This window comes from Canis lupus, chromosome 13 (assembly GCF_011100685.1).
Source record: "Canis lupus familiaris isolate Mischka breed German Shepherd chromosome 13, alternate assembly UU_Cfam_GSD_1.0, whole genome shotgun sequence".
Classification (NCBI taxonomy): Eukaryota; Metazoa; Chordata; class Mammalia; order Carnivora; family Canidae; genus Canis; species Canis lupus.
The window spans coordinates 44,428,423-44,451,909 of NC_049234.1; the positions used below are offsets into that span (position 1 = coordinate 44,428,423).

At 40.4% G+C, this 23,487-nt stretch overlaps 2 protein-coding genes across 5 annotated transcripts in view; both read right to left on the reverse strand.

Annotated features, from left to right (window-relative positions):
• CORIN (corin, serine peptidase) overlaps positions 1–903 on the reverse strand; it is a 229,110-nt gene extending 228,207 nt beyond the window's left edge. For all 4 annotated transcript variants that reach the window (XM_038556027.1, XM_038556028.1, XM_038556026.1 and 1 more), the window contains exon 1: positions 816–903. In XM_038556027.1, coding sequence (XP_038411955.1) covers positions 816–887 — 72 coding nt within the window. In that variant the 5' untranslated portion in view covers positions 888–903. The remainder of the gene's footprint in view (positions 1–815) is intronic.
• Positions 904–7,361: 6,458 nt separating this feature from the next.
• NFXL1 (nuclear transcription factor, X-box binding like 1) overlaps positions 7,362–23,487 on the reverse strand; it is a 71,228-nt gene continuing 55,102 nt past the window's right edge. The window contains exons 19-22 of the mRNA XM_038556030.1: positions 16,801–16,905; positions 12,805–12,891; positions 11,717–11,770; positions 7,362–9,025 (exon numbers count right to left, since the gene is read on the reverse strand). Coding sequence (XP_038411958.1) covers positions 8,852–9,025; positions 11,717–11,770; positions 12,805–12,891; positions 16,801–16,905 — 420 coding nt within the window. The 3' untranslated portion in view covers positions 7,362–8,851. The remainder of the gene's footprint in view (positions 9,026–11,716; positions 11,771–12,804; positions 12,892–16,800; positions 16,906–23,487) is intronic.

Genomic DNA, 23,487 nt, shown 5'->3' on the forward strand with positions numbered 1-23,487 from the left:
CGGTGGCGGGGAGGCGAGCGCAGCGGGGGCTCCGGGACCGGTGGGGCGCGCTGGGGTCCGGGCGGCCGGGCTGCCCCGCGGGGTCCCCCGGAGGGAGGCCGGGCCGACGGCTTGTGCTGCAGCCCCTGCGGTGGGGGTGGGGGTGGGAGGGCCAGGGGTCCTGGGGAGGGCTGGGCGGATGGCTCCTGCTGCAGCCCTGCGGGGGGCCGGGGGTCCCCGGGGTGGGGGGGTCCGACGGCTCGTGCTGCAGCCCCTCGGGCCGGGGGTGGAGGGGCGGGGGTCCTGGGGGTCGCAGACGGTTCCTGCTGCAGCCCCTGGGGGGGGGCGGGGGTCCTGGGGTGGGGGGCAGACCGACGGCTCCTGCTGCAGCCCCTGGGGGGGCGGGGGTCCTGGGGGTCGAGCCGACGGCTCGTGCTGCAGCCCCGCCGGGGGAGCCCAGTGCACGGGCGGCGTGCGGGGCGCCGGGCCGGGGAAGGACCCCGCGGGAACGCGGACCCCTGGGACCCAGCGGACCCCCCGGGACCCAGCGGATCCCCCGGGACCCAGCGGAGCCCCGGGACCCAGCGGACCCCCCGGGACTCAGCGGACCCCCGGGACCCAGCGGAGCCCCGGGACCCAGCGGACCCCCCGGGACTCAGCGAACCCCCGGGACCCAGCGGATCCCCGGGACCCAGGGACCCGGACGCCGACGGAAAGTCCGCCGCAGACCCTGCGCCGACCGGCCGGGAGCTCGGCGCGGGGCGGGGGCTCCCACCGACGGCGGGGGCGGGGGCGCGGGGGGCGCGGGGCGCGGGGGGCGCGGGGCGCGGCCCTACCTGGTCGGCGGCCGCGGCGGGGCGGTGGCGCTGTGCCCGGGGCAGCGCGGGGGGCCGCGGCGCGCAGAGCATGTCCCGGTCCCGCGGGCCGCTCGGACCCCGGCCGCCGCCTCGGGAGGCCCAAGCCACGCTGCAGGACGGGGCCCGCGTGTGTGCGGGACAGCCCGCCCCCCCCGGCGCACCCTCCCCTCGGCCACTGCGGGTCCCGCCGGGAGAGCCCTCGGGGGCCGGCGCTCCGCAACCCCACCTCCTCGCAGCCAAACAAGCGCGCCTTCAGGGGCAGAGGGAAGCCCCCCCGCCCCCCCCCGCGCCCAGCCGCCCCCGCCCCAAACTGACGCCCCAGGAGGGCAGGGAGCAAGGCTGGGGCTTGAAAGTTAGGGGCGAGAAGACCAGAGGAGCTGGGAGCAAAAGAGCCTCCTAATCCCATCCCGGAGCATCTCCTCGTAGCCGGAGCCCGAGCCCACCTGCCCAGGGAAAACCCCAAATACCTGCAGCCGCTGGCACCGGAGGGCCGAGTTTGTTTTCTCGAAAAAGCTGTAACGTTTCCAAGGCGAGCGTTCTTGGCAGATGGATAGAAACTTGCCTCCTGCTACGCGTGACAGGGACACACCGCTTTTGCAAGAGGGCCCGGGACTCTGCGGAGGGCTGCACGGGTGGCCGAGGGCCGCTTCCAGAAACCCGGCCGGGGGCCAGCCGGGGAGGCACCCACAGGCTGCCCCCCAGGGGCCCAGGGCTGCCCCCTCTGCGCCCTCCACTAGCACCCACTCTGCACGCAGCGGCAGGGAGGGCGCAGCACCTGTTTACAAGGTAAAGCTCACTTGGCCATTTGGAGCCCAAGACGGTTGTCAAATGTTTGGGGGAGAGGGGGGCCAGGGGAGTACATTGCACCTTTCTTAGAGATGAGTTTTCAGCCAACTTCAGTCAAGCCAGATCTTAATGGAAATTCCAAAAACTGACTCATGAGGTCTTTGAATAAATCCATCGCTGTGTTTCTGGTGGAGGCCTCGACCGGTCACCAGAGTATGCAGCAGGCACCTGCTCCTTGAATGTGATTGCTGGGGGGCGGGAGGGTGTATTCCTTTGTAAAATTAGTGGGGTGAGGAATTAGTATTTTGTTTCTGAAATGCACAGGTAAAAAGTATTGTATGTGTGTAGTAAAATGGTGGAAACAGATTTTATCTGTTCTGCAAACATCAGGCTTAAAATCCAGTATCTGACAGGTTTATCATGATTCACAAAAATTAACACTGATTTTACGTGTTCTGCAAACATCAGACTTAAAATCCAGACTTAAAATAATTCACAAAAATTAAGCTCTTAGTATCTGAGGCAAGGTTTGCGTTCAGCACGGTACCTGCATTCGCTTGCATTCACTTGCATGCAGTAAGTGGTTGCTTAGAGTTCTAGCAACCACTCTCGGAAGTCAGTGCTATTATGATGTTTATTTTAGAGGTAAGAGGATTTAGGGAGCCAAAGTAGGCGGCCTGAAGTTCTACAGCTAGCGAGGGCTGAGCTGGGATGCCCGGAAAAGCGGTGTAATTTCAGGACTGTGTTCTTAACTAAAATACTGCCCCAAGGGACATCATCACCGCAGGGACACCAGCCTGACAATGGAGAGCCTAGGGGGTTCTTCAGTCAGGTCGGCCTTGAGCAAATCTGAGCCACAGTTAACTCGGTTTGCAAAAGGAGAGTTGGATTCAGTCCTCAGTGTTTCTACTAACATTCTACAAGCGTGAATTTCTTCCACCTCCTTTCTCTTCCACTTTCTGCCCTCTGGTGGAGGTGCTGCTGGAACTGTGAAATTCAAGTAGCTACATCAGTGGATTTGAGATAGCCAGTGTAGACAAGTGTCCCTCTCCCACTTCTCTACTGTATTGTGAGAATTAAAGCTGCTTGCACTGTTGGTGTAAAAAAAGAATTCCTTAAGCTTCCTTCCAGCAAAACAAAAACAAAAACAAAAAAACCCACCAACTAGCTCTAGTTACCAACAGCACCAGAATACGTGAAGTATTGTTAGCATGAGAGTAAACATCTATTTTTATATACTTTGTAACAAAGGTTTATAATGTAAGAAATCACAAAAATATGAGAAGTCTCATAACATATCCAGAGTACTTTATGCACAGTAATCTCCAATGACCTATTTGAATTATTTTTTTAAAAGAATTTGCCACATTTGCTTTTCAGCTTAAAGTGACAAACATCAGCAAGTTTCTTAAAAATACTTTACAAGAAACATTTCTAGCCCTTTGAAATTTTTGTGGTCTAGCATTTCGAGCAGAGATTCAACTAACTAGGTAATTTAAGAGAAAAAAAAATACAAACCTTAAAGAGCTTTATGGAAAAAAATCAACTTCAAGGTAGTGAATATACTTCTGGAAAGGAAGATCTTACAGACCAAACTTCGGTTACATGTATGTATTACAGACCTGTTTAGCGATTAGTACTACAAATGAAGGCAATTTGAGAACAAGAAAGAAGTATTTTGAAGAAGCAGCCAGCCTCCCAGGAATAATAGGCAAGCAGTGGCTAAGATAGATATGCTACCCCACGGCTTATTTAGTTCACTCAACTAATACTCGTTTAGGATTTGCTAGCCACCAGATGAACAAAATAAGAGTTCCTGCCCCCACAGAACTTTCAGTCTAGTGGAATAAAAAAAAAAAATGTACACATATATTAGCTATGGAAAGATACTTGAAAATAATGTGGGACTAGCTCTAAGGAATTCAGAATGTAACTTTTTTAGCTGAGATGTAAAGATGCACTTTTTTAAAAAAGCTTTTATTCATGAGAGAGAGAGAGAGAGAGAGAGGCAGAGGGAGAAGCAGGCTCCATGCAGGGAGCCTGATGTGGGACTCGATCCTAGAACCCCGGGATCACGTTCTGAGCCAAAGGCAGATGCTCAACCACTGAGCCACCCTGGTGTCCCAAGATGCAGACTTTTAAAAAATATTGAAGAGCAAGAAAGAGGCAAACTAGAAGTTGACCTGTGGCATGGAGGGGAGAGTTTATTTAGTTTAAAAGAAGAAAATAACATACCCGTTATCTGCACGCTAAAATATCCTGCATATGTTAAAAGCAGCCCGTGTAGACACTCCATTTGCTGTGTACATTACCAGGACACAAATCCCCTCCTCTGATACACCACTTCATTTGGGAAGTAGTTTAGAAGAACTGGCCCAGAAAAAGTTCTCAGGGAATTTTATTTTTAGCATCCCCACACACGTCGTGCTGTTTCCCCCACCACCTGGGCCCCTTACTGCAATTTGTCCAAATGCCCCCACGTTTGGCCAGCACTTTGCCTGGTCTTCCCAGGGATAGTGCCCTCTCAGTGACAGTGACCAACCACATGAGCAAACACTGGGGGGTCTCAGTTCACAACAGATTTTCCTCCAGTTTATGAATGAATTTGTAACAGAGGTCTTCAAGTTATGAGGTTGTCGCATGTATCTATTATTATAGCTAAGATGTTCTAGATGCTATGTGCCAATTACTTCACAGGGTGACATTTTTTTTTTTTTATTCTTGAGACAAACCTGATTTCCTTTGTTGTAAAATGAATACATAGGCTGTGTGAGAATTTTAAAGATGTAAAGTGCTTTTAAAATAGCTGCAGATAGGGACGCCTGGGTGGCTCAGCGGTTGAGCATTTGCCTTCGGCTCAGACTGTGATCCCGGGGTCCTGGGATTGAGTTCCACATCGGGCTCCCTGCAGGAGCCTCTGCCTATGTCTCTGCCTCTCTGTGTGTCTCTCATGAATAAATAAAATATTTTAAAAAAATAGCTGCAGATACATAATAATAGCTAATGTTTATTGTCACTATTTTATAAGAGGAAACTGAGGCTTAACAGAAGTTCAGTAATTGCCTGAGAGATTTCATGACTGGGAAGTGGCGGGACCAGAATTGGAGCCAAGCAATCTGGAACCAGAATGACCTGTTGACCCCCACCTTCTGCAGCATAGTTAGTAAGACAGTAATGAAAAATGCCCAAGGAGTTTATAGCCTAGAGTCACTTCATTTATTCATTCATTCAACATTGAGCATTGTAGTGGGTAGAACAGTGTCCTCCCCTCTATCCCCCAAATTTAATGTCCCTTTGGAACCTGAGAATGTCACCTTTCTCATTTGGAAATGGGGGCTTTGTAGATGTAAGTAGTTAAAGTGAGATTATACTGGCTCAGGGTGGATCCTAACTACAGAGTGTAGTGTCCTTACAGGAGACAGAAAAGACCACAGACACAGAGAAAAAGATCAGGTGAGGTGGGATTGTAGAGATGAGGTCTACAGACCAGGACAAGGCACAGACTGATGCTCACAACTGGAAGCCTTGGCTTCTGAGAGGCATGGGACAGTCTCCAGTCTCCAGAAGGCACCAATCCCACGGTCGGTTTGGTTTTGGACTTCTGGCCTCCTGCACTGTGAGAAAATACATTTTTGTTGTTTCAGCCATTCTATTTGCAGTAATTTGCCACGGTAGCCCATGAAAACTAACAGCAGCATCTACTACGTGGCTAGGCATGCTCCAGCCCAGGGCTAAGGCAGTAAACAAAACTGCACTCCTGCCCTCGCGGCTTATGCTCTAGTAGGGAGAGGAGGCGATAAACAGACACATAGTACACGAGAAAAAAAATACTGGAAGACGGAGGATGGCCAGGTGATGGTGAAGGGGACTGGCTCTCTACAGGTGCTTGAACTCCAGTGAATCCGGACTGTGGAGTTCCAGGCTGGAGGGGGTAATTCACAGGAACACACATACATGCCTCCGCATTAATTGAAAAGGAAACTTAGCAACGGGGGAGGCACAGCAAATAAGAGACCTAAACTTCCTCAACAGACCAATATTCTGTAATACATGACAATGGCTCTCCAGGGGGACACCTGGTCTCTTGTCCCTGAAGGGTCTCTGGAGAGCTGAGGGGCTCCCAGCTTCTCCTGCCCCCTCGCCGCCCCCAAATTCACATCTCTTCTAGGAGGTGCTTCTTCCCTCTGTGCAGCTCACCAACATGAGTAGACTGGCCCAGGGTGGTCTAATCACTGTCACTCAATACAGGGGAAAATTTCCGCAGACCAGAGAGGAGACTCAGATGCCTGACATCAACTCGAGCTCCGGGGCTTAAACACCTGCCTCACCTTCTAACACCCAAGGATGGGCAAACGTAACAGCCGGAGGAGTCACCTGGGTCATCTGAAATAACACGAAGAGCCCAAAGGGCTTTAGGTCATCTTGGAACATTACCACAGATATCGATCTGTGTTTAAAATTTTTAACATTCATATAGCCATGAAGTTCAAGCATCAGACTTCTTTGCAGAAAGCAAAGGTCTGCAATGTTTTGCTTCAGTAAAGCTCCTCTGGCAATTTCAGCAAAGATTATATCAATTTTTTGAGGTTATCTGAATTTAATTTGGGACGTGAAGAGCGAAAGTAACTGAAATACAAACACCAGGTGCTGACCAATCCCTAAAAGTTGAAGCTGAAAAACCAGAAACTTCAACATAAACATTCCACAAATTTCAAATAGTAAGCTCATCCAACTTTTACAATGATGCAAAGTAAGTAGGAGGGAAAGGCCATCACAGACACAGTTTTATCTGTGTCGTTTCCTAGCGGCTATTTGGTAACTTTTCCAGTCCTTCTCTAATTGGTTCAGATTGGAGCAAAAAAGGCCAAAATGTATTGATTTATTTCCCTCAGAATAAATTCGTGCATTTAGGCCAAACTGAACTTCCTTTTGACCTTAAAGAACTGATTTCCCCTATCCTGCTCATTCACTCCTCTTCCCCTCCTCACAGCTGTCTGCTCATTCTGGAGGCCACCACTCATCCAAGGGCATTCAAAGGCGGTGGGGAACTCCGGGCATCACAGCACCTCCAGCCCAGGCTGCCTCCCAACCCAGCTCCTTCCCCTGCCCCCTCCAGTCCTGTCTCTGGGCAGCCAGTCACCTTAACAACAACTGTTTCCTACTTACAACCTTCCCAGGCTGCCCACTGTGACTGGAATATACAACCCCCCCTGCCCCCCAAGTCCTCGCCAAGGTCTCTTGGGCTCAGGGACTGGGGACTTGCTACCCTCCCTCCCTCATGAACTTTTCCCTCAGATCTTCAAATGGAGGTTTTTCGGGCCACAGCTCCAAGGTCCCCATCTCAGCGGGGACCCCCCCAATCTTAAGGGCTAGTGACCTTTCACCTCCTTTTTCATCACCTCCTGTGCCATTTTATTTTTTAACACACGTGAAAGGTGAAAGGAAGCCTGTTTTACTGTGTATCTATTTCCTGTCTGCCCTCTTCCGCTCCTTAGCAGCTCCCCAAGGGAAAGGCTCACTGTTCCCACCCCCCCAGGACCTACAAAGCACCTATCGCACAGGAAATATATCTGTTGATTAAATAAATAAATAGATAGGTGTGTAAAATTAATGAGGTAAATAAAAAATGGTAAACAGCTTAATTTATTATTCGTTCAATCAATCTCCTTCCTCTGCTCACTAAATTCCTCCCCACAAATTAGAAAGAAAACCAACCAGAACAGAAGCCCAACAAACGGGTAAGAAACAGGCTTCAGGCTTGTTTATTAGGCCGAGATTCTGAGACACATGAAAATAGCTCCCCATGTAGGTAGACACCTAGTTGTTCATAGTCTTTAATATTCATTTGAGAGTGAGGAAATGACTTGTATGTAGCAGCTCTAATTTAGAGCTTCTGAAACATCAACCCAGGTATTCTAACATTGAGAAAGGTAAAAAAGAAACAAAATCTAAAGTCAAAACACAAATACTATTATGAAAGGCATGACTGCCCTTTCGTTTAGGGCGCCTAGCTAACACTAGATGAACAGAACATTTAAAAAGTTTTGCATTAAAGTCATCAAAGTTTAAAGTCCTCCTTTGTACTTAGGTTTAATACATACTCTTATGCTTTTTAGTATCAATAACTATGTTTTGCATCAAGTACTAGAGATTTTTTACAATGATACTAATACCTAGCCTAAAATTATAGGCTCCTGAATATTTTAGATAATATTCTTAATATTTTTTTAATAGTAAATATTCTAGGTTACAAATTTGGTATGAAAAATTTTAATGAAAACATTAATCATACAAAAATTAAATAGCAAAACCATTTAAAATGGTAATTCAAACAGATTTGGCTTACTGATATTTCTCTATCAGCTTGTTTCATAAGAACTGATTATTTCCAGCTGAAATCTACTTACAGGATCATGGTAAGAAGACATGAGAATAAGTATATAAAGCTCATAAGCCCTGTGCCCAGCATCTATTGCTCATAAATACCAGTTTTTCTTGTATTATTATTTGGAAAAGACACACGTTTTACAAAACATGCCAGACTTCAGTTAAATGCTTCTTACACAAGAAATAGCCACATGTGGGGAATCTAACCTCTCATTAGAAAACAAACAAACAAAACAAAACAAAACAAAAAAACCAATTATATATTTTCCTCTAAGGACCCACTACCTAAAAGTTTATTTTAGTATCTGATAAAAATTTCTCACTAATAAACCAATTTCCAGAATCTAATTATATAGCTTCACGTTACAATTTAAGAGGTCTTTTAGAGGATTTTTTTTTTAAGTACAAAGTTACATGATCAGGAAACATGATCAAGAAAAGTACCTTGTAATAAGTAACCAAAACATTGTGACATATTTCTTTTACTGCATATATGGCTCAGTTTTATCTTAATTTTGCAGAACAAAGTTGGTTTGAAACAGTAAATGAAACAACGATGTTAACACAGCGAAGCACATTGAACGACATGTTACCCTGCCACTGGCTATCCCTTATGAGATATTTACAATTTCAGTCATGCTTTTACTATTAAACAATGGTATATTGCCACTTCTAGTGTGCTAACTAAGATAAAGCTTAACAGTCTGTCCTTCTAACAACAGCTAGAAGAGAATACAGAGATGAATGGGAATATGTATGTTCTACAGAATATACTTCCTAATATTCCAGAGTGAACAACTTATCTAAACGCAATCTGAGGTATATTAACAGACCAAAAATTTTTAAGCCACATCATGGGCTATGTACCATGCAAACACTAAAACCACAACTGCACCCGCTGGAAGGAGATAGTATTTGTATTTCTGCCACAATGTTAGCTCAATTGCCACTTCGTCTCTCTTCCTGTTCTTCTTCCGACGACCTTTCAGTCTATTTTCAAAAGCCTCCAGTTCGGCCTAAATCAACAATCAAAACAGCATCATTTATATTAAATTCATTGTTGAAATGGAGAACAAGATCAAAATACATCAAAAACAGTCAAACTTGAGAACTGACAAGCTGACTTGGAATTTTCCACTTTGATGAAAATAAAGCAGTTTGCCAAATGTTTTAATAGAAATGGTATATATAATAAATATACTGATTTGCTTTAAAAAAAAAAACCTCTCTCCATTTATGGACTAAATTCACCAAATTCAGAGTTTGGGTAAGCAGAAAGGGAAACAGGGAGTAACAAAGATCATTTCAGACTGTAAGGTTGACTTTGACACTATTTATTTATTTATTTTATTTAGTTTTTTTAAAGATTTATTTATTTGAGAGAGAGGATGAGAGGGGGTGGGGGATGAAGGAGCAGAGGGGGAGGGAGAAGCAGACTTCCCACTGAGCAGGGAGCCCCTACAACTACAAACTAAGGGACTAGATCTCAGGAGCCTAAGATCAGGACCTGAGCAGAAGGTAGATGCTCAACTGACTGAGCCTCCCAGGTGCCTCTCGCACTATTTAAATACAGAAACATCTGATTAAATCAAGGTGCCCTAAATATTTGTTCTTCAACATCATTAATCTGTTGGGTTTCTATAATATACAACTTCTAGCAAGTTCCAAGAGATGCCCAGTGAGAGTAAAAAATACCTAAAATTCTAATTTTTTATAATGCTGATAATAAACATTACTAGCTTGTATGAAAGAGATTTAAGTGAGTTGGGGAAAAAAACTGCCAGATTATCACATATATTTAAGAATAGAGTAGAAATTCAAGGGAAAAATGCTTCATGTTTTAAATCAAAATGACAATTTTAGAAAGTAGAATTACATAAAAACTGGTTCTAAAAAAGGGTAACTGGATGATACTCATTATAAAATGTGGATTTTTAATCTTGTTAAGAACTTAACTTTATAAACAATAATATAACATGATACACTACGGTGAACTGTAAAACAGGATAGTCAGCAACTAAAATATATATGTAATATCCATGCAAGATTCTATAATTGTTTATTTAACAGAAGGAAATATAAATTAACCCTTGAGCAATGTAGAGGGCCAGGGATGCTGACTCCACACAGAGACAAAAATCCACAGAGAACTTTTGACTCCCCAAAAAGTTAACTACCAATAGCCTACTGTTGACTGGAAAGTTTACCGATAACAGTTGATTAACACATATTTTGTATGTTGTATTTATCATACACTGTATTCTTCCAATAAAGTAAGCTAGAGAAAAGAAAACCATAAGGAAGAGAAAATACACTTATAGGACTGCATTGTAGGTACTGAAAAGAAGTGACATATTAAGTGGATCCTCGCAGCTTAAACTGATTAAACCTGTGTTGTTCAAGAGTCAACTGTACAAACTTCAGTTAACCTATTACTTTGCCTATAAAGCACATTTGAAGATGCCCTACTCCTACACTTAACACAGTAGCATTTGTCAATGAACCAAAATGTCAGAATATTCTCAGGTTGTTGCTGAAACGGAGAAGATCAAAATACATCAAACAGCCAAACTTGAGAACTGACCCAGTAAAATAACTGATGCTTTAATAATGACCCATAGTCATCATTTACAGTTTAAATTATGTTCTATACACTATTTAAAAGGTCAGTGAATAGGAAATATATTTAATATTTCCAATTAAATGGTTTATAAAAAGGAGAAATAGGTTCACCCTGAACTATTCCTAATAAGTTAACCTCCCCAGGCTTCCTGTCAATTCATGTTCTAGTATAATAGCTCTGATAACTCATTTTGGAATGTTAGGCAAATCAACTTTATAGAACCATATAATATCAGAGGTCATTTCTGCCCACCTTTTTGCTACCTAAATTATTTCTAAAGTCTTCCACTGTAGTCAGACAAATTTTAATTTCCTCATTCAAAAGGTGGCAGTTTGCACATAATATATCCTTTTTGCTAAGCATAAGCATCTCAAAATGCAACATGACAAATAATTATATGTCACTATTAGAAAGTCAAACCACTCTTTGGAGTATATAATCAATATGGTATTTTAAGCAAACAAGATACCGGGAATGTATCTGTTATCTGCTATATGGCAAAGTACAGATAATAACCCTGCACTTAGGAATATAGAGGGGAAATAAGGCAATGAATTGTGAAAGCAAGTGACTGGTCGGTAAACAACACTCACTTTTATACATAACTCTGTAATCTACAACTCAGCAAAACAGAACTCAGAATACTTTGAGGTGAGTGATGACATAGGCTCCTAGCAAGGAAGTAAATTTGGGAATATACAAAATATCTGGGAATATACAAGATTCATGCCTCTTCAGAGTTTCAGTATACTTGCCCTGAAGTGAATGAGTAGAATTTTTGTTTTGTAGGACCATATTATTTTCAGTCTAGAGAACAGTTGACCAGCTCCTGGTTTGTATGTGGAATACACCATGTGTTTGCATAAAAACTAACAATGAGGGAAGCCTGGGTGGCTCAGCAGTTTAGCACCTTGGGTCATGATACTGGAGTCCCAGGATAGAGTCCCACGTTGGGCTCCTCGCAGGGAGCCTGCTTCTCCCTCTGCCAGTGTCTCTGCCTCTCTCTCTCTCTCTCTCATGAATAAATAAATAAAATTTTTAAAAAATACAAAGAGACATAAATCTAGGTATTTTGTTTAGTTACCTGTTGTCTTCGTTTTTCCTCTTCAAGAGCAGCTTTGGCTTCTGCTTCTTTTATCTGTTTATAGACATGTAAAAATAAATTAACATTGTAATCGTCAAATTTTATGTAGAATTTTAACATCTTCCACCCAGGATCCACTAAAGTAACAACTTTCGGGAACTTTATATTGGAAATTAAAGACATGTAAATGTTATACTGAGAAGCATTACCAAGGTTCTAATAGATTGTGCGGTGAGGGGAGAGTCAGTGTTATACTGTATATAAACATACATACAGTTTAACAACTCTAATAGATATTAGATCACAATTCGAAGAGTTACACAACTGTAAAATGAAATATTGTTAAAACTGTATTTTTTCTCTTGAGTTACCATACTAAGTCTCTAATGAATTATTAAATAAACTACTCTTGTTCTACAGTTGAAATGGACCATTTTCCATAAATGCCCTCTTGGGAAGGGAATCCTGTATGTCAAGCAAAATCAAGAGTTTATTCACTGATTGGACTGATGGCGGGAAATAGTGACACTAGAGGTAATGCAAACAACAAAGAATTCCAAAACCTTATTTTGTATTATTTTAACCTAACTTTCAGGAGGCTTACAGTAACATAAAGGTGAAAACTATGTTCTGGAACACACACGCTACTGGTACTGAGGAGAGAAAAAAAAAAATCTAGTACATACTAAACAGTACACCTGGGAATCCTAAATAGGCCTATAAAACTAGGCTTTATTACAAAAGCAAAAAAAGGTAAGCTTTTGAGTTGTTTGTAATAAGCACATAAAGTAATGTACAAAATAAATAGGAAAAGGTCATTAATTAGCACGTTAAAAATGATGTTTGGGTCACCTGGGTGGCTCAGTAGGTTAAGCATCGGACTCTTGATTTTGGCTCAAATCATGTTCTCAAGGTCATGGGATGGAGCCCTGGGTCAGGCTCTGTGCTCAGCGGGAAGTCTGCTTGCGATTCTCTCTCTCTCCATCTGCCCCTCCCCCTGCCAACCCTATGTGGCTCATTTGCACTCTCTCTCTCTCTAAAATAAATAAATCTTTTTAAAAAAGAAATTACATTTAACATGATTTTACCTCAGATGCTTTCCGCTTCATTTCCTTGCATGTTGTGTCACATTCTATTGAAATCTGATTTTCACGTACTTTGTTGCATTGCAATTCCTACAAATAACATTTTTTTTTAAATTTGATTTTAAAAGATTTCTCCCTCAAAGTCTTAACTCTATGCTATGAAGAAAGCAAAGTATCTCTGACAGCTTAAGGTTATGCATATTATTTAAAAGCCATGTTCATGAATATTTAATGATGATACGGTTACAAGCATTAAATGTCTTGATTCAAACAGTGATCATTCCTTTATTTCCTCCTAACTAGAAAAAAGTGAATATCATAAAATTCAAAGCATCTATTTAGTAATTATTTACTGAGAGCCACTATCAACTTAGCTTCAATTTCCTTTTCATTATTTTTGTGCTATGAAAATATGCTCCAGGGTAGTGCCAACCAATGCAGCTTTCTGAGACAATAAAAATGTTCTACATCTGTGCTATCCAATGAAGTAACACTAAATACATATGGCTACTGAAAACTCAAAATGTGGCCAGCAAAATCAAGGATGGTTACTACTATTTGATGTTGATTCATTAAAATTCAAATTTAAATAGCCATAAGGGTGCCAACAGGTACATGCAAATGTGTTCAACATCATTACTCACCAGAAAAATGCAAATCTAAACCACAACGACATAATCAACCCACAACTGTTAGAATAACTACAATTGAAAAGCCAACAGATAACAAGTGTTGATAAGACTACATGAAAAAAAAAAAAGAAAGAGAAAGAAAGAAAGAAAGAAACCTTGTACAGTGTTTGTGGAAATGTAAATTGGTATTGCCAGTATGACAAACAGTACAGAGTCGTCTTTAAAAAAAAAAAAAACTTCAAATAGATCTAGTATAGATTCTAGCAGTCTTACTTTCAGATATATATCCAGGAAATGAAGAGAGTAACTAAAAGATACCTGTACTCCAATGTTCATTGCATCATTATTCATAATAGCCAAGATATGGAAACAAGTGTGTATCCATCAATGGATAGAGAGATGAAGAAATTGCGATCTGCCCACCTATCTACCTATAATGGAATATTATTCGGCCATAAAAAAGAAGTCCTGTCATTTAGAGAACATGGATGAATATGGAGACAATCAGGCTAAGTAAAATAAATCAGATACAGACAAATATTGTATGATCATACTAATGTGTGGAATCTAAAAAATTAGAACTTAGAAAAGCTGAGAAGGGATTGGAGATTGCCAGGGGCTAGAGCTACATGAAATGTGGAGAAGTTGGTCACTAGGTACAATTTTCATTGATAAGGTAAGTATGTTTTGCAGAATCTAATAATATATAGCATGCATGACATAGTTAATAATACTGTATTACATACTTTAAATTTGCTGAGAGTAGAATGTGTTCTCACCACAAAGAAGTGGTAACCATTAGGTAAATGTTACCTTGATTACTGTAATCATTTCACAGTGTGTATGTATAGACAATCATCATGTGCACATCTTAAATATATACAATTTTTGTCAATTGTGCATCAGTAAAGCTAAAAACTATTCAAATAAATAAACAGCTATATGTGGTTAATGGCTACAAACTCATGCAGTTCTCAGAATTTTCTGGAGAGCTACAAATTTTCCTCTCAACCATTTAATCTTTTTTTTTTAAGTTTTAAAATTTTGAAAATTGGTCTAAAGCTTAGTTTGCACTTCAATGCCTCCTTAATGAAACAATAAAAAACTAACCTACTCTTTTCTTGATTATGTGACATCAATCCTATAATCAATTTGTGAACTACTCATAAAATAAGTGATCTTTATATTAAAGTCCTAGAATTTGCTTTTGTAGATGTTTTATCTACCTTTTCTTGCTGCCAGATACTACTTTTGCTCTATTTGTATCAATTTCTCCTTTCTTATTATACTCTCAGATACTAATTTTTTTTAGTTCAAATTTACCAGAGTTAAGATATGAGATCAAATCCTACAAACAAAATACATATACTTTAGTGAAAACACTATAGCATGGAATTTTATTACTTAGAGAGTTTTTTCCCCACTTAAGTTCTTCATTTTGGGTTGAGGTTGTGATAAACAGTCTTCTAAGGATAGTCCAAACAAAGGAAAAATAACAAATACAAACTTGAAAGACAAAAATAAATACTGCATTTGCAGATGTTAAGTCTGTCAAGCCTGGAGAGGGATCCTACCTTTCCTCATTCAAAGGGTACTTACAGAGCACCTATTACATGCCAAGCGCTGTGTTAGAGACAGGGGACACAATAAGAAAAATAATATAAAAATATGGTAAGTAGCAAACTATTATTAATAGCTGCTGTTATTTATTAAACATAATAATCACTGTGCTAAATGCTATATAAGCACTACCTCTTTCATTCCTTTCAATAAATCTATGTATAAACTCTATTTTACTGATGAGAAAACAAGGTTACAGACATCCCTAGAATCACAAAGCTTTTAGTCATGAGACTAGAATAAAGAAAACCAAGGAGAAATAGCATCCAAGTCTTCCCAAGGGAGTCAGGGGAAGGAAGACATTCCGAACAAGGAAATACTTGCACTGAATACTAGCAGGATTCTAGTAAACCGAGCAGGGAAAAAAAACTTTGCATTTTACAGAAAAGAAAGAATGTCTCTATCACCACGGATTAAACGAAGTATAACATGTATGTTAGGGCACGTAAGTAACAGATTCCCAGAGAAGACCACTAGAGGATGGGAGTGGAGACAAGCAGGCAAAGAAAGGTATCGCAGATTCCCTGGAATGCCAACTCTATATATGCATACGCATTTCTTTTAAATGCATATTTTTTCCCATAAGTGATGAAGAACCATTGAAGGACTTAGATTGGGAAGTATTATGCTCGGAGGCAAGGAAATCTGTTCCGAAGCTGTTATCGGAGTCCAAGAATGAGCTGTGGCCAAAGTTCTCTAGCAGGTGGAGAACTGTGCTTGGACAGTAACATGAAATGAGAGAAAACCTGAAAGACAGCCGGATCACAAGCATTGATAAGCATTGACTAAGCATTGATTTTCATATACTGATGGTCCAACTTAAATATATAAAACCTAGGGATTCAACTCCAGAGGAGGCAAGGCCTATACATTTAAATTCAGAAGTTACATACCCCAGGAAGTAATAATAGGAGCTGTGAAAATGAATGAAAAGCAAAGATCCTCAAGAAAAGCAAAAGCCTCTCAATAAATACTTGTTGGATGGATGAATACAAGAATGAATTCAAAGAAAAGAAAAAGATGAGCTTTAGGGGATGACTGTTAAGAACATGAAGAAAAAAGGGAGTTACAATTTAACCAAGATAGCAAAAACCAGAGGTCAAGAGTGTGAACGGGGGAGCCAAGGGAAAGGACTGAAAACAAGACCACACAGCTACCGACACTGGAGATCAGTGAGACTCTTCCCTCGTAAGCTTAGCTTAGCTCAGCTCAACAGTGTCCACTTTGTGTCCATCGAGCTTTCTAAATCGCTAGTTTTCCCTTTTAATAAACTTCCGCTACCACGATTTTATCTTAAAATGAATTCTCTCCAAATTGGTTATTTTATAAGGCTATGCATGTGAAGTCTAAGGCTATGTTTTCGTAACTGGATCCTGATGGCAAAAAGTGTTGCATAAACAAGAGCAACAGAGGTTAATTCCAGACCATTTCTTTAAACTACGAAACTCACTTTATTACTCACATTGTTTTCCTTGTGCAAAGACCTCAAATCTAGAGCATATTGATTCTATCCAAAAAAAGGGCATTGAACTTAAAGTTCTTTTATGAATAAATTACAGAGAACTAAATTGTCAAACAAAACTGATTTTTAAAATAATGATTTACAGATAGATTGGCTAACAATAAAATGATTCTAAAAAATAAGACCTTAAAATCAAAAGGCAAAAAGCCAAAGAGCTACCAAAACATAGACCAGGAAAAAAAATTTTTACATAAAAAAGTATTTTCAGTAACTTAAAATATTTACCTTTTTTATTCTTTTACAAGGACATCTAAGTTTTACCTTCTGGTTGCAATTAAAGGGACATTCACCAGGATGACACATTTCTTTGCATCTGTGACCACAAGGAAGCTAAAATAAAACCAAAATAAGGCAATTACATATTTACATTCTAGTCAGACTCTGCAAACTCCCCTTCCTCCAACAACCATTTTAAGAGAGAGTCTACTACGATGGGGTTAATCAACCCTGGATACTCATCTAATTTTTCAACTTCTTTCCTTTAGATATAAATTATTTTAATTACGCAGAAGTGTTCAATAGTCTCCCCAGTTCCACTCCAAGAATGTATCTTACATCGCTATTATGGCTAGTTACAGCCACGTGACTACATTCTGGCTAATGGAATGTAAGCATACGTATTTTGGTGCCTTGACGCATTTCAAGAGCACACATCCATGTTCTTCCCTTCCCAATGTGCTTTACACGATGACATTTAGAGCAATAATGGAAACCACATATCAAAGAGAAGCGGAGCTGCCTAGCGTGCTTGGGTTCCTGGATGAATACATGGAGCCCAGTGCCAATGCCTCTATCTTCCCTGTAAGGTTATATGAGAAAGAAAGAAACCTTCCTTGTCCCCAAGGCACTGTACTGTAATACAACTGCTTAGCCTTTTACTCTAAATCACTTCTCTTTGCCACTATATATCAAAACACATAGGTACCCAACCAACTCAGGAATTGCCATGATGTCTATGTGCTCCTTCTCTTTATTTACTATCTTCTTATCCCAGTCAAGCTTTCAGATGAAACATTCTAACCTCCTTTGTATTCAAATCTTAACCAAACTTCAAGAAACGGCTTAAATCATCACAGAAGCATGATAGGAGTTTGCCTATACTTGAACAAATAATAGTAATTATATAAGAAATCTATTTCTAAACTATTGTGACATTGTTTGTGCTGTCTTAAACTTAAAAAAAAAATATTTAGACACTTCACAAATGTCTGTCTCTCCGAGCAGACTGTGAATAAAAGACACTGCTGGTTAGTGGTTAAATTCCAAAGTCAGGCTGCCTGGAACTGAAGCCCAGCTTCCCTGTTTACCAACTGTGAAACCATGGGCAAGCCCAATTTTTCTGTGCCTCACATTTAAAACTGGGAAGAATGACAGGATTTTGTAAAGCTGTCATGAGGATTAATTGTGCTCAAGTTAGCTATTAAAATAAAAGGTATTATTATTATTGTTGTTGTTGTTAGTTGAGGGCAATGGTCTTCTGTGGTCTTTGTGCCTCTTATACTCATTAGCAAAGACATTTTACAAATAGTGGACACCTTAATACACATCTGAGTTTCTCCAACTTCTGATCTTTATGATTCACCAAACTGATCCCTCCCTGCTATTTATTCACTTTTAAAAATTCACCAGTTTTTTTCCATTGCCTTTAGTGTCACTAATGAACAACTAGCTTGCTTGTTCTTTCATTTTCTAGCTGAGACATCCATACAAAACTGAATTTGGCTCAGTCAGACTACATCTTCATCCATCCCATCACAGGGCTGTGTTCCTCAAATGAGCTCCACACGAGCATCCCTGGACCATTTCAGTTTTGTCTCTCTCTACACCTAACTGTAGGCGCTGAACACTGTTCGATGAGATCAATATTTATTCACTGTCAAGTACCTCCTCACAGGGGTAAAGTCTTTGTCTCCTCAACTTCATTCCCACCTTCATTCCTGCCAGTGCCTCTAGTCTAACTTCACAAAGAAGACAAACGTTTGGCATCAGCGGACCACCTAGCCTCTCTTCTTCTCAAAACATATCTCTGTAGCCTCTTGTTCGTGCTTCAGTCTATGAGGTAATTACATCGGTCATCTTCTCTACAAGAATCTAAGCACTCTAACTTTCAATCAATAATTCTAAAGGGGAAAGTGAATAGGGAAGCCTGTCAGAATCAGTAAAGATCTCTCTGAAATTACACAGAATCATGCTATTGTGTTCTCTCTTTTTCAATATGTTGGGGGTTGATGAAAAGCTAAAAACCACTGGTCTGGATGTTAAATCTTTCTGCCTCCTCAAAGACCACATGGTCACTTCACAATTTCACTACCATCTTGAAAGTCTCTCTTGTCTCTTCTAAGTCTTCTGCCTTCAAAATGAATCTCTTTTCTCTAAATACTGTATTTGATCCTGTTCCCAAAAGTCATTAACTTGGGATGGCTACCTGGCTCATCACAATTCTCCCATGGCCATGGCTATGCTATCCATTCCAGTTTCCTGTCTGTCGCTGCCTATGCTAAGGGAGCCCCTTGATGTAAGGGGGCCAATCGGATTTTCTCTCCTGGTAATCTGAAAACTAAAAAAAGAAAAGGTGGTATTTTCAACAGTCATCTCACTACAGAGCCCCCAAGCTCCTGCTGGGAAACCCCTGGGGGCTGCCCAGATCCTGCCCTTCCCGAAGTTTGCTATACAGCATTTCCTTCAGGATCTATAAACTGGTCCCCAATAGCCTCCAAATATACCTTTGGTTTGTGGTAAGTTAACCAAACTGATAACTATAGCTTGCAAGAAAAAATGAAGCTCATCCAGAAGTCCACTGTGCTGGTATCCAATATATGTCCCACAGACAAAAGTAATGCCGTTAATCCTGAAAAAGTATTTAAAATCACTAATAATCAGGAAAATTTCAATTAAAATCACAAGATGCCACAAGACTGGCAAAAATTTAAAACTCTGACAATACCAAGTGCGGACTAGGATATGTCACAACAGAAACTTTAAAATACTGGTGGTAAATTAGAAAATTTACTGGTAATAAATAATGCAACTATTTTGGAAACCAATATGACATCAAGTTGAAACTATACACTCCCTATGACCAATGGGAGTGTATAATTGGCACTCCCTTAGCACTACAATATGCCTAGATAGATCTGTACACACATATATTAGAATGCACAAACAAGAATGTTCATAGCAGGGGCAGCCCGGGTGGCTCAGTGGTTTAGTGCCACCTTCAGCCCAGGGCGTGATCCTGGAGACCGGGGATCGAGTCCCACGTCGGGCTCCCGCATGGAGCCTGCTTCTTCCTCTGCCTGTGTGTCTCTGACCCCCACTCCTCTCTCTCTCTCTCTCATGAATAAATAAAATCTTTTTTTTTTTTTAAAGAATATTCATAGCAGTATTTTGGAATTGGAAACAAATTGGAAACTCAAATATCTACCCACAGTAAAGCAAACACAATGAGCCATAGTATACTCATACAATGGGAAAAAGACTACAGCCACATGCAATAAACATGACAAACATAACACAGAGCAACAGAGTTCATAGTTTTGAACTTCTAATATAAAATTAAGCAAACAATATTGTTTCCAGATATACATATAGGTAGTAAAACCATAAATAAAAGAAATGAAAGGATTACTATAAAAGGTAGATGAAGTAACATACAGGATAGAAGGGAGAATCCATAACCAGACAGGGACTTTGCAGACTTCTGAGATGCAGCAATACTCTATTTTTTGACCTGGATGGAGTTATACGGGGTTGGCTTTTTAACTATTTGTTAAAACTGTCCATATATGTGTTATGTACTTTTGAGTAGGTAGTAATTTCAATGTTTAAAAAACCAGTGCGAGTATCTGTGATCTCAAAAGCCAGCTTATATTCTGAAAGAGCTGAAAAGCAGCTCCAAAGGAAGCTGATTAAAAAGTATTATAGGGCAGCCTGGGTGGCTCAGTGGTTTAGCGCTGCTTTTGGCCTGGGGCCTGATCCTGGAGACCCAGGATCGAGGTGCATGTCAGGCTCCCTGCATGGAGGAGCCTGCTTCTCCCTCTGCCTGTGTCCCTGCCTCTCTGTGTGTGTGTGTGTGTGTGTGTCTCATGAATAAATAAATAAAATCTTAAAAAGAAAAAAAAAAGCATTATATACTATGATTGTATCTTCATTACAGACGTCACACCAAAAAATAGAAGTTTTTCTAAAATATCCAACCTTGATATTAATTTAAAGACGAGATGTCCCACTCTTTCCACTCAATGTGGGGTGGTTTTCTTCTACTCTACTCAGCCCTTAATATCTTTCTAACACTCGCATATGTCATTTCAAATACCTTACCAATAACCAATAGTCTAGTTCAAGATGTTCCATTTTAATACCAACAATTTAAAAAGCTCTTTAAAAATAATCAAAGAAAGCTTGCAAAACAATACTGTTTTATGGATAAATACCCATATCATCATCACCATAGCTAGCACCTATATGGCACTTACCATATACTGTTAACTCATTAATACTCAACACTCAGAAGCAAGCGGCATTATTGCCCCCATTTTATATACAAACAATTTGAGTTAAGAGACATTAAATAATTTGCTCAAGTAAAAAGTAGAAAAACTTCACAGTGATGATAAAACCAAATTCAGAAATAATTTTTAAAAGTAGAATTGTACATGTGGGGCGCAGTTTAAAGGTGCAGTTCTTCATGGTATCTTTATATTTTCTTTTAGTTAAATTCAAACCACTCAGAAGATATAGAGTGGAGTAGTTCAGAGAAGCAGTGGAGCTAGAAGGATATGCCAATACCATTCCCACAGTTCAGTTTCATTCACATTCAATAAACATTTACCAACTGCCTAATGTGTACAGAACAGGGAACAAAGAACTGGATACAGGGACAAATATGATATAGTCCCTATCCCCAAGAAATCCTATTCGTCCCGTATAGGAAACGGGAGGAGAAAGTAAACAAAGAATTTGTCAGTACATCAGAATTTATCATAATCCCATACTTTAATTCCAAGTATAAGATATCTATTGCAGATTCAAAGCAACAGAGTTCTTGGTTGATCCTAAGTATGACTTGATTCTATGGCTTAGTCTCAAACTGTGATGCAGGACCAACAATATCACTATTATATATAAGCTTATTAGAAACGTGCAATCTTGGGCAGCCCCGGTGGCTCAGCGGTTTAACACCGCCTTCAGCCTAGGGTGGGATCCTGGAGACCCAGGATCGGGTCCCATATTGGGCTCCCTGCATGGAGCCTGCTTCTCCCTCTGCCTGTGTCTCTGCCCCCCCCCCCCCCCCCACTTTTCCCTCTCTCTCTCTCCATGTCTCTCATGCATAAATAAATCCTTAAAAAAAGAAAAAAAAGAAATGTGCATTCTTAAGCCCCTACTTCAGGCCCTCAAAGTCAGAAACTCTGGGGCAGAGCCTGTTAATCTGTTTTAAGAAGCCCTTGAACTGATTGAGAAGTACTGTTGTAAGCCAATGTCCGGAGGCCATAAACCAGAATAAGTTCTATGAGACACATGGATACTCACCTGTCCACTCTTAGACTGTTTCAAACTATAACAGTTACTTGGATCATTCGCAAACTAGGGCTATATTTTTCAAGAGAGCCCAAGGAGATTCTAGCAATATTAGGGGCTCGAGAATGGCCTAGAATCCAAAAATCACGAGCATGGAAAACAAATTTTTAAATAAACAGTGATCGCTCATCTAGTCCCACCAAATGTTGTACCATTATCACAACTCAATCACAGCCACCAAGGAAATGCTAAACTACAAATTAGCAATCCCTAATTTTACTTTTGTTATTTCTAACTACAATCTCATATCAAGTTACTGGATCAGATTAAAAATAAAGCATTCTCAACCACTTATTACCTGGAATCTGAATCTGGACAGAAGAAAATTTATTTTAACAAGGAAAAAGTCAGGATTTGAAGAAATCCAAAAATTAAATTTGAAATATCCTAACACCCTTAGTTTCACTTACATAACAAAGACAAGGTTATTAAAACAATCATTTATTGCTTGAAATGGTCTCCCTTCTTATAATCTTACTTAACTTTTAATATACCCAAGTTCAATTTCCAAAAGTTCTTAAACAGGAATCCAAAACGGCATCCAAAGTTTTAGTTAAAAGGAAATATTGTTAGCAAAAAGGCATATCATGCATTAATTTGTTTTTATTTAATCAAAGAGAATGACTACTATATTTAAGGCTTTGTCATCTCTCCTGACTCTAAAGAGGATGAGAAAACAGATAAGTGCATAAAGACAAAGAATTAGAATAAAAGTTGTACTATTAGTACATCTGTAAGTCAAAAGGATTCCTTTATAAATGTCCAACCAAATCAAATAACTCACTGTCCTACCTCCAACAACAAAAGAGGGAATACTCTGATTTTTAAACTGACCAACTACAGAGGGACCACTATGGTTTCTCAAATTATCATCAAGATAAATCACTGGTGAGTTTTTACATTTAGACTCTGAGCAATTTTTCCTACACTATTTTCATACTTTCAGTATGAATACAAATGCATATACAAGCATCAGAATCTTTAAAAAAATAAAACTGTCTATGTAAGTGCTTTATATTAATCAATTCAAGATAATAATGAACTTTAAAGTTCAGACACACACACACACACACACACACACACACACACACATATCTGCTTTTTAAATAACCTACTATGGATCTACTGTTAAACTGCCTATGATCCACATAGTTCTCCATCTATTTACATTTGAAGGGGTTGGAAGAAGGGTAAACATTAGGTCAATACTTTATCATATAAAGTATATAAGCTATCTTTAAAATTGCTTTTAAAAAACCTTCAAAGGATTATTCCTAGTTCTAATACCCCAAAATTTCAGAAAGAGAGATGTGCATCCACAGTTAGTATGTATTA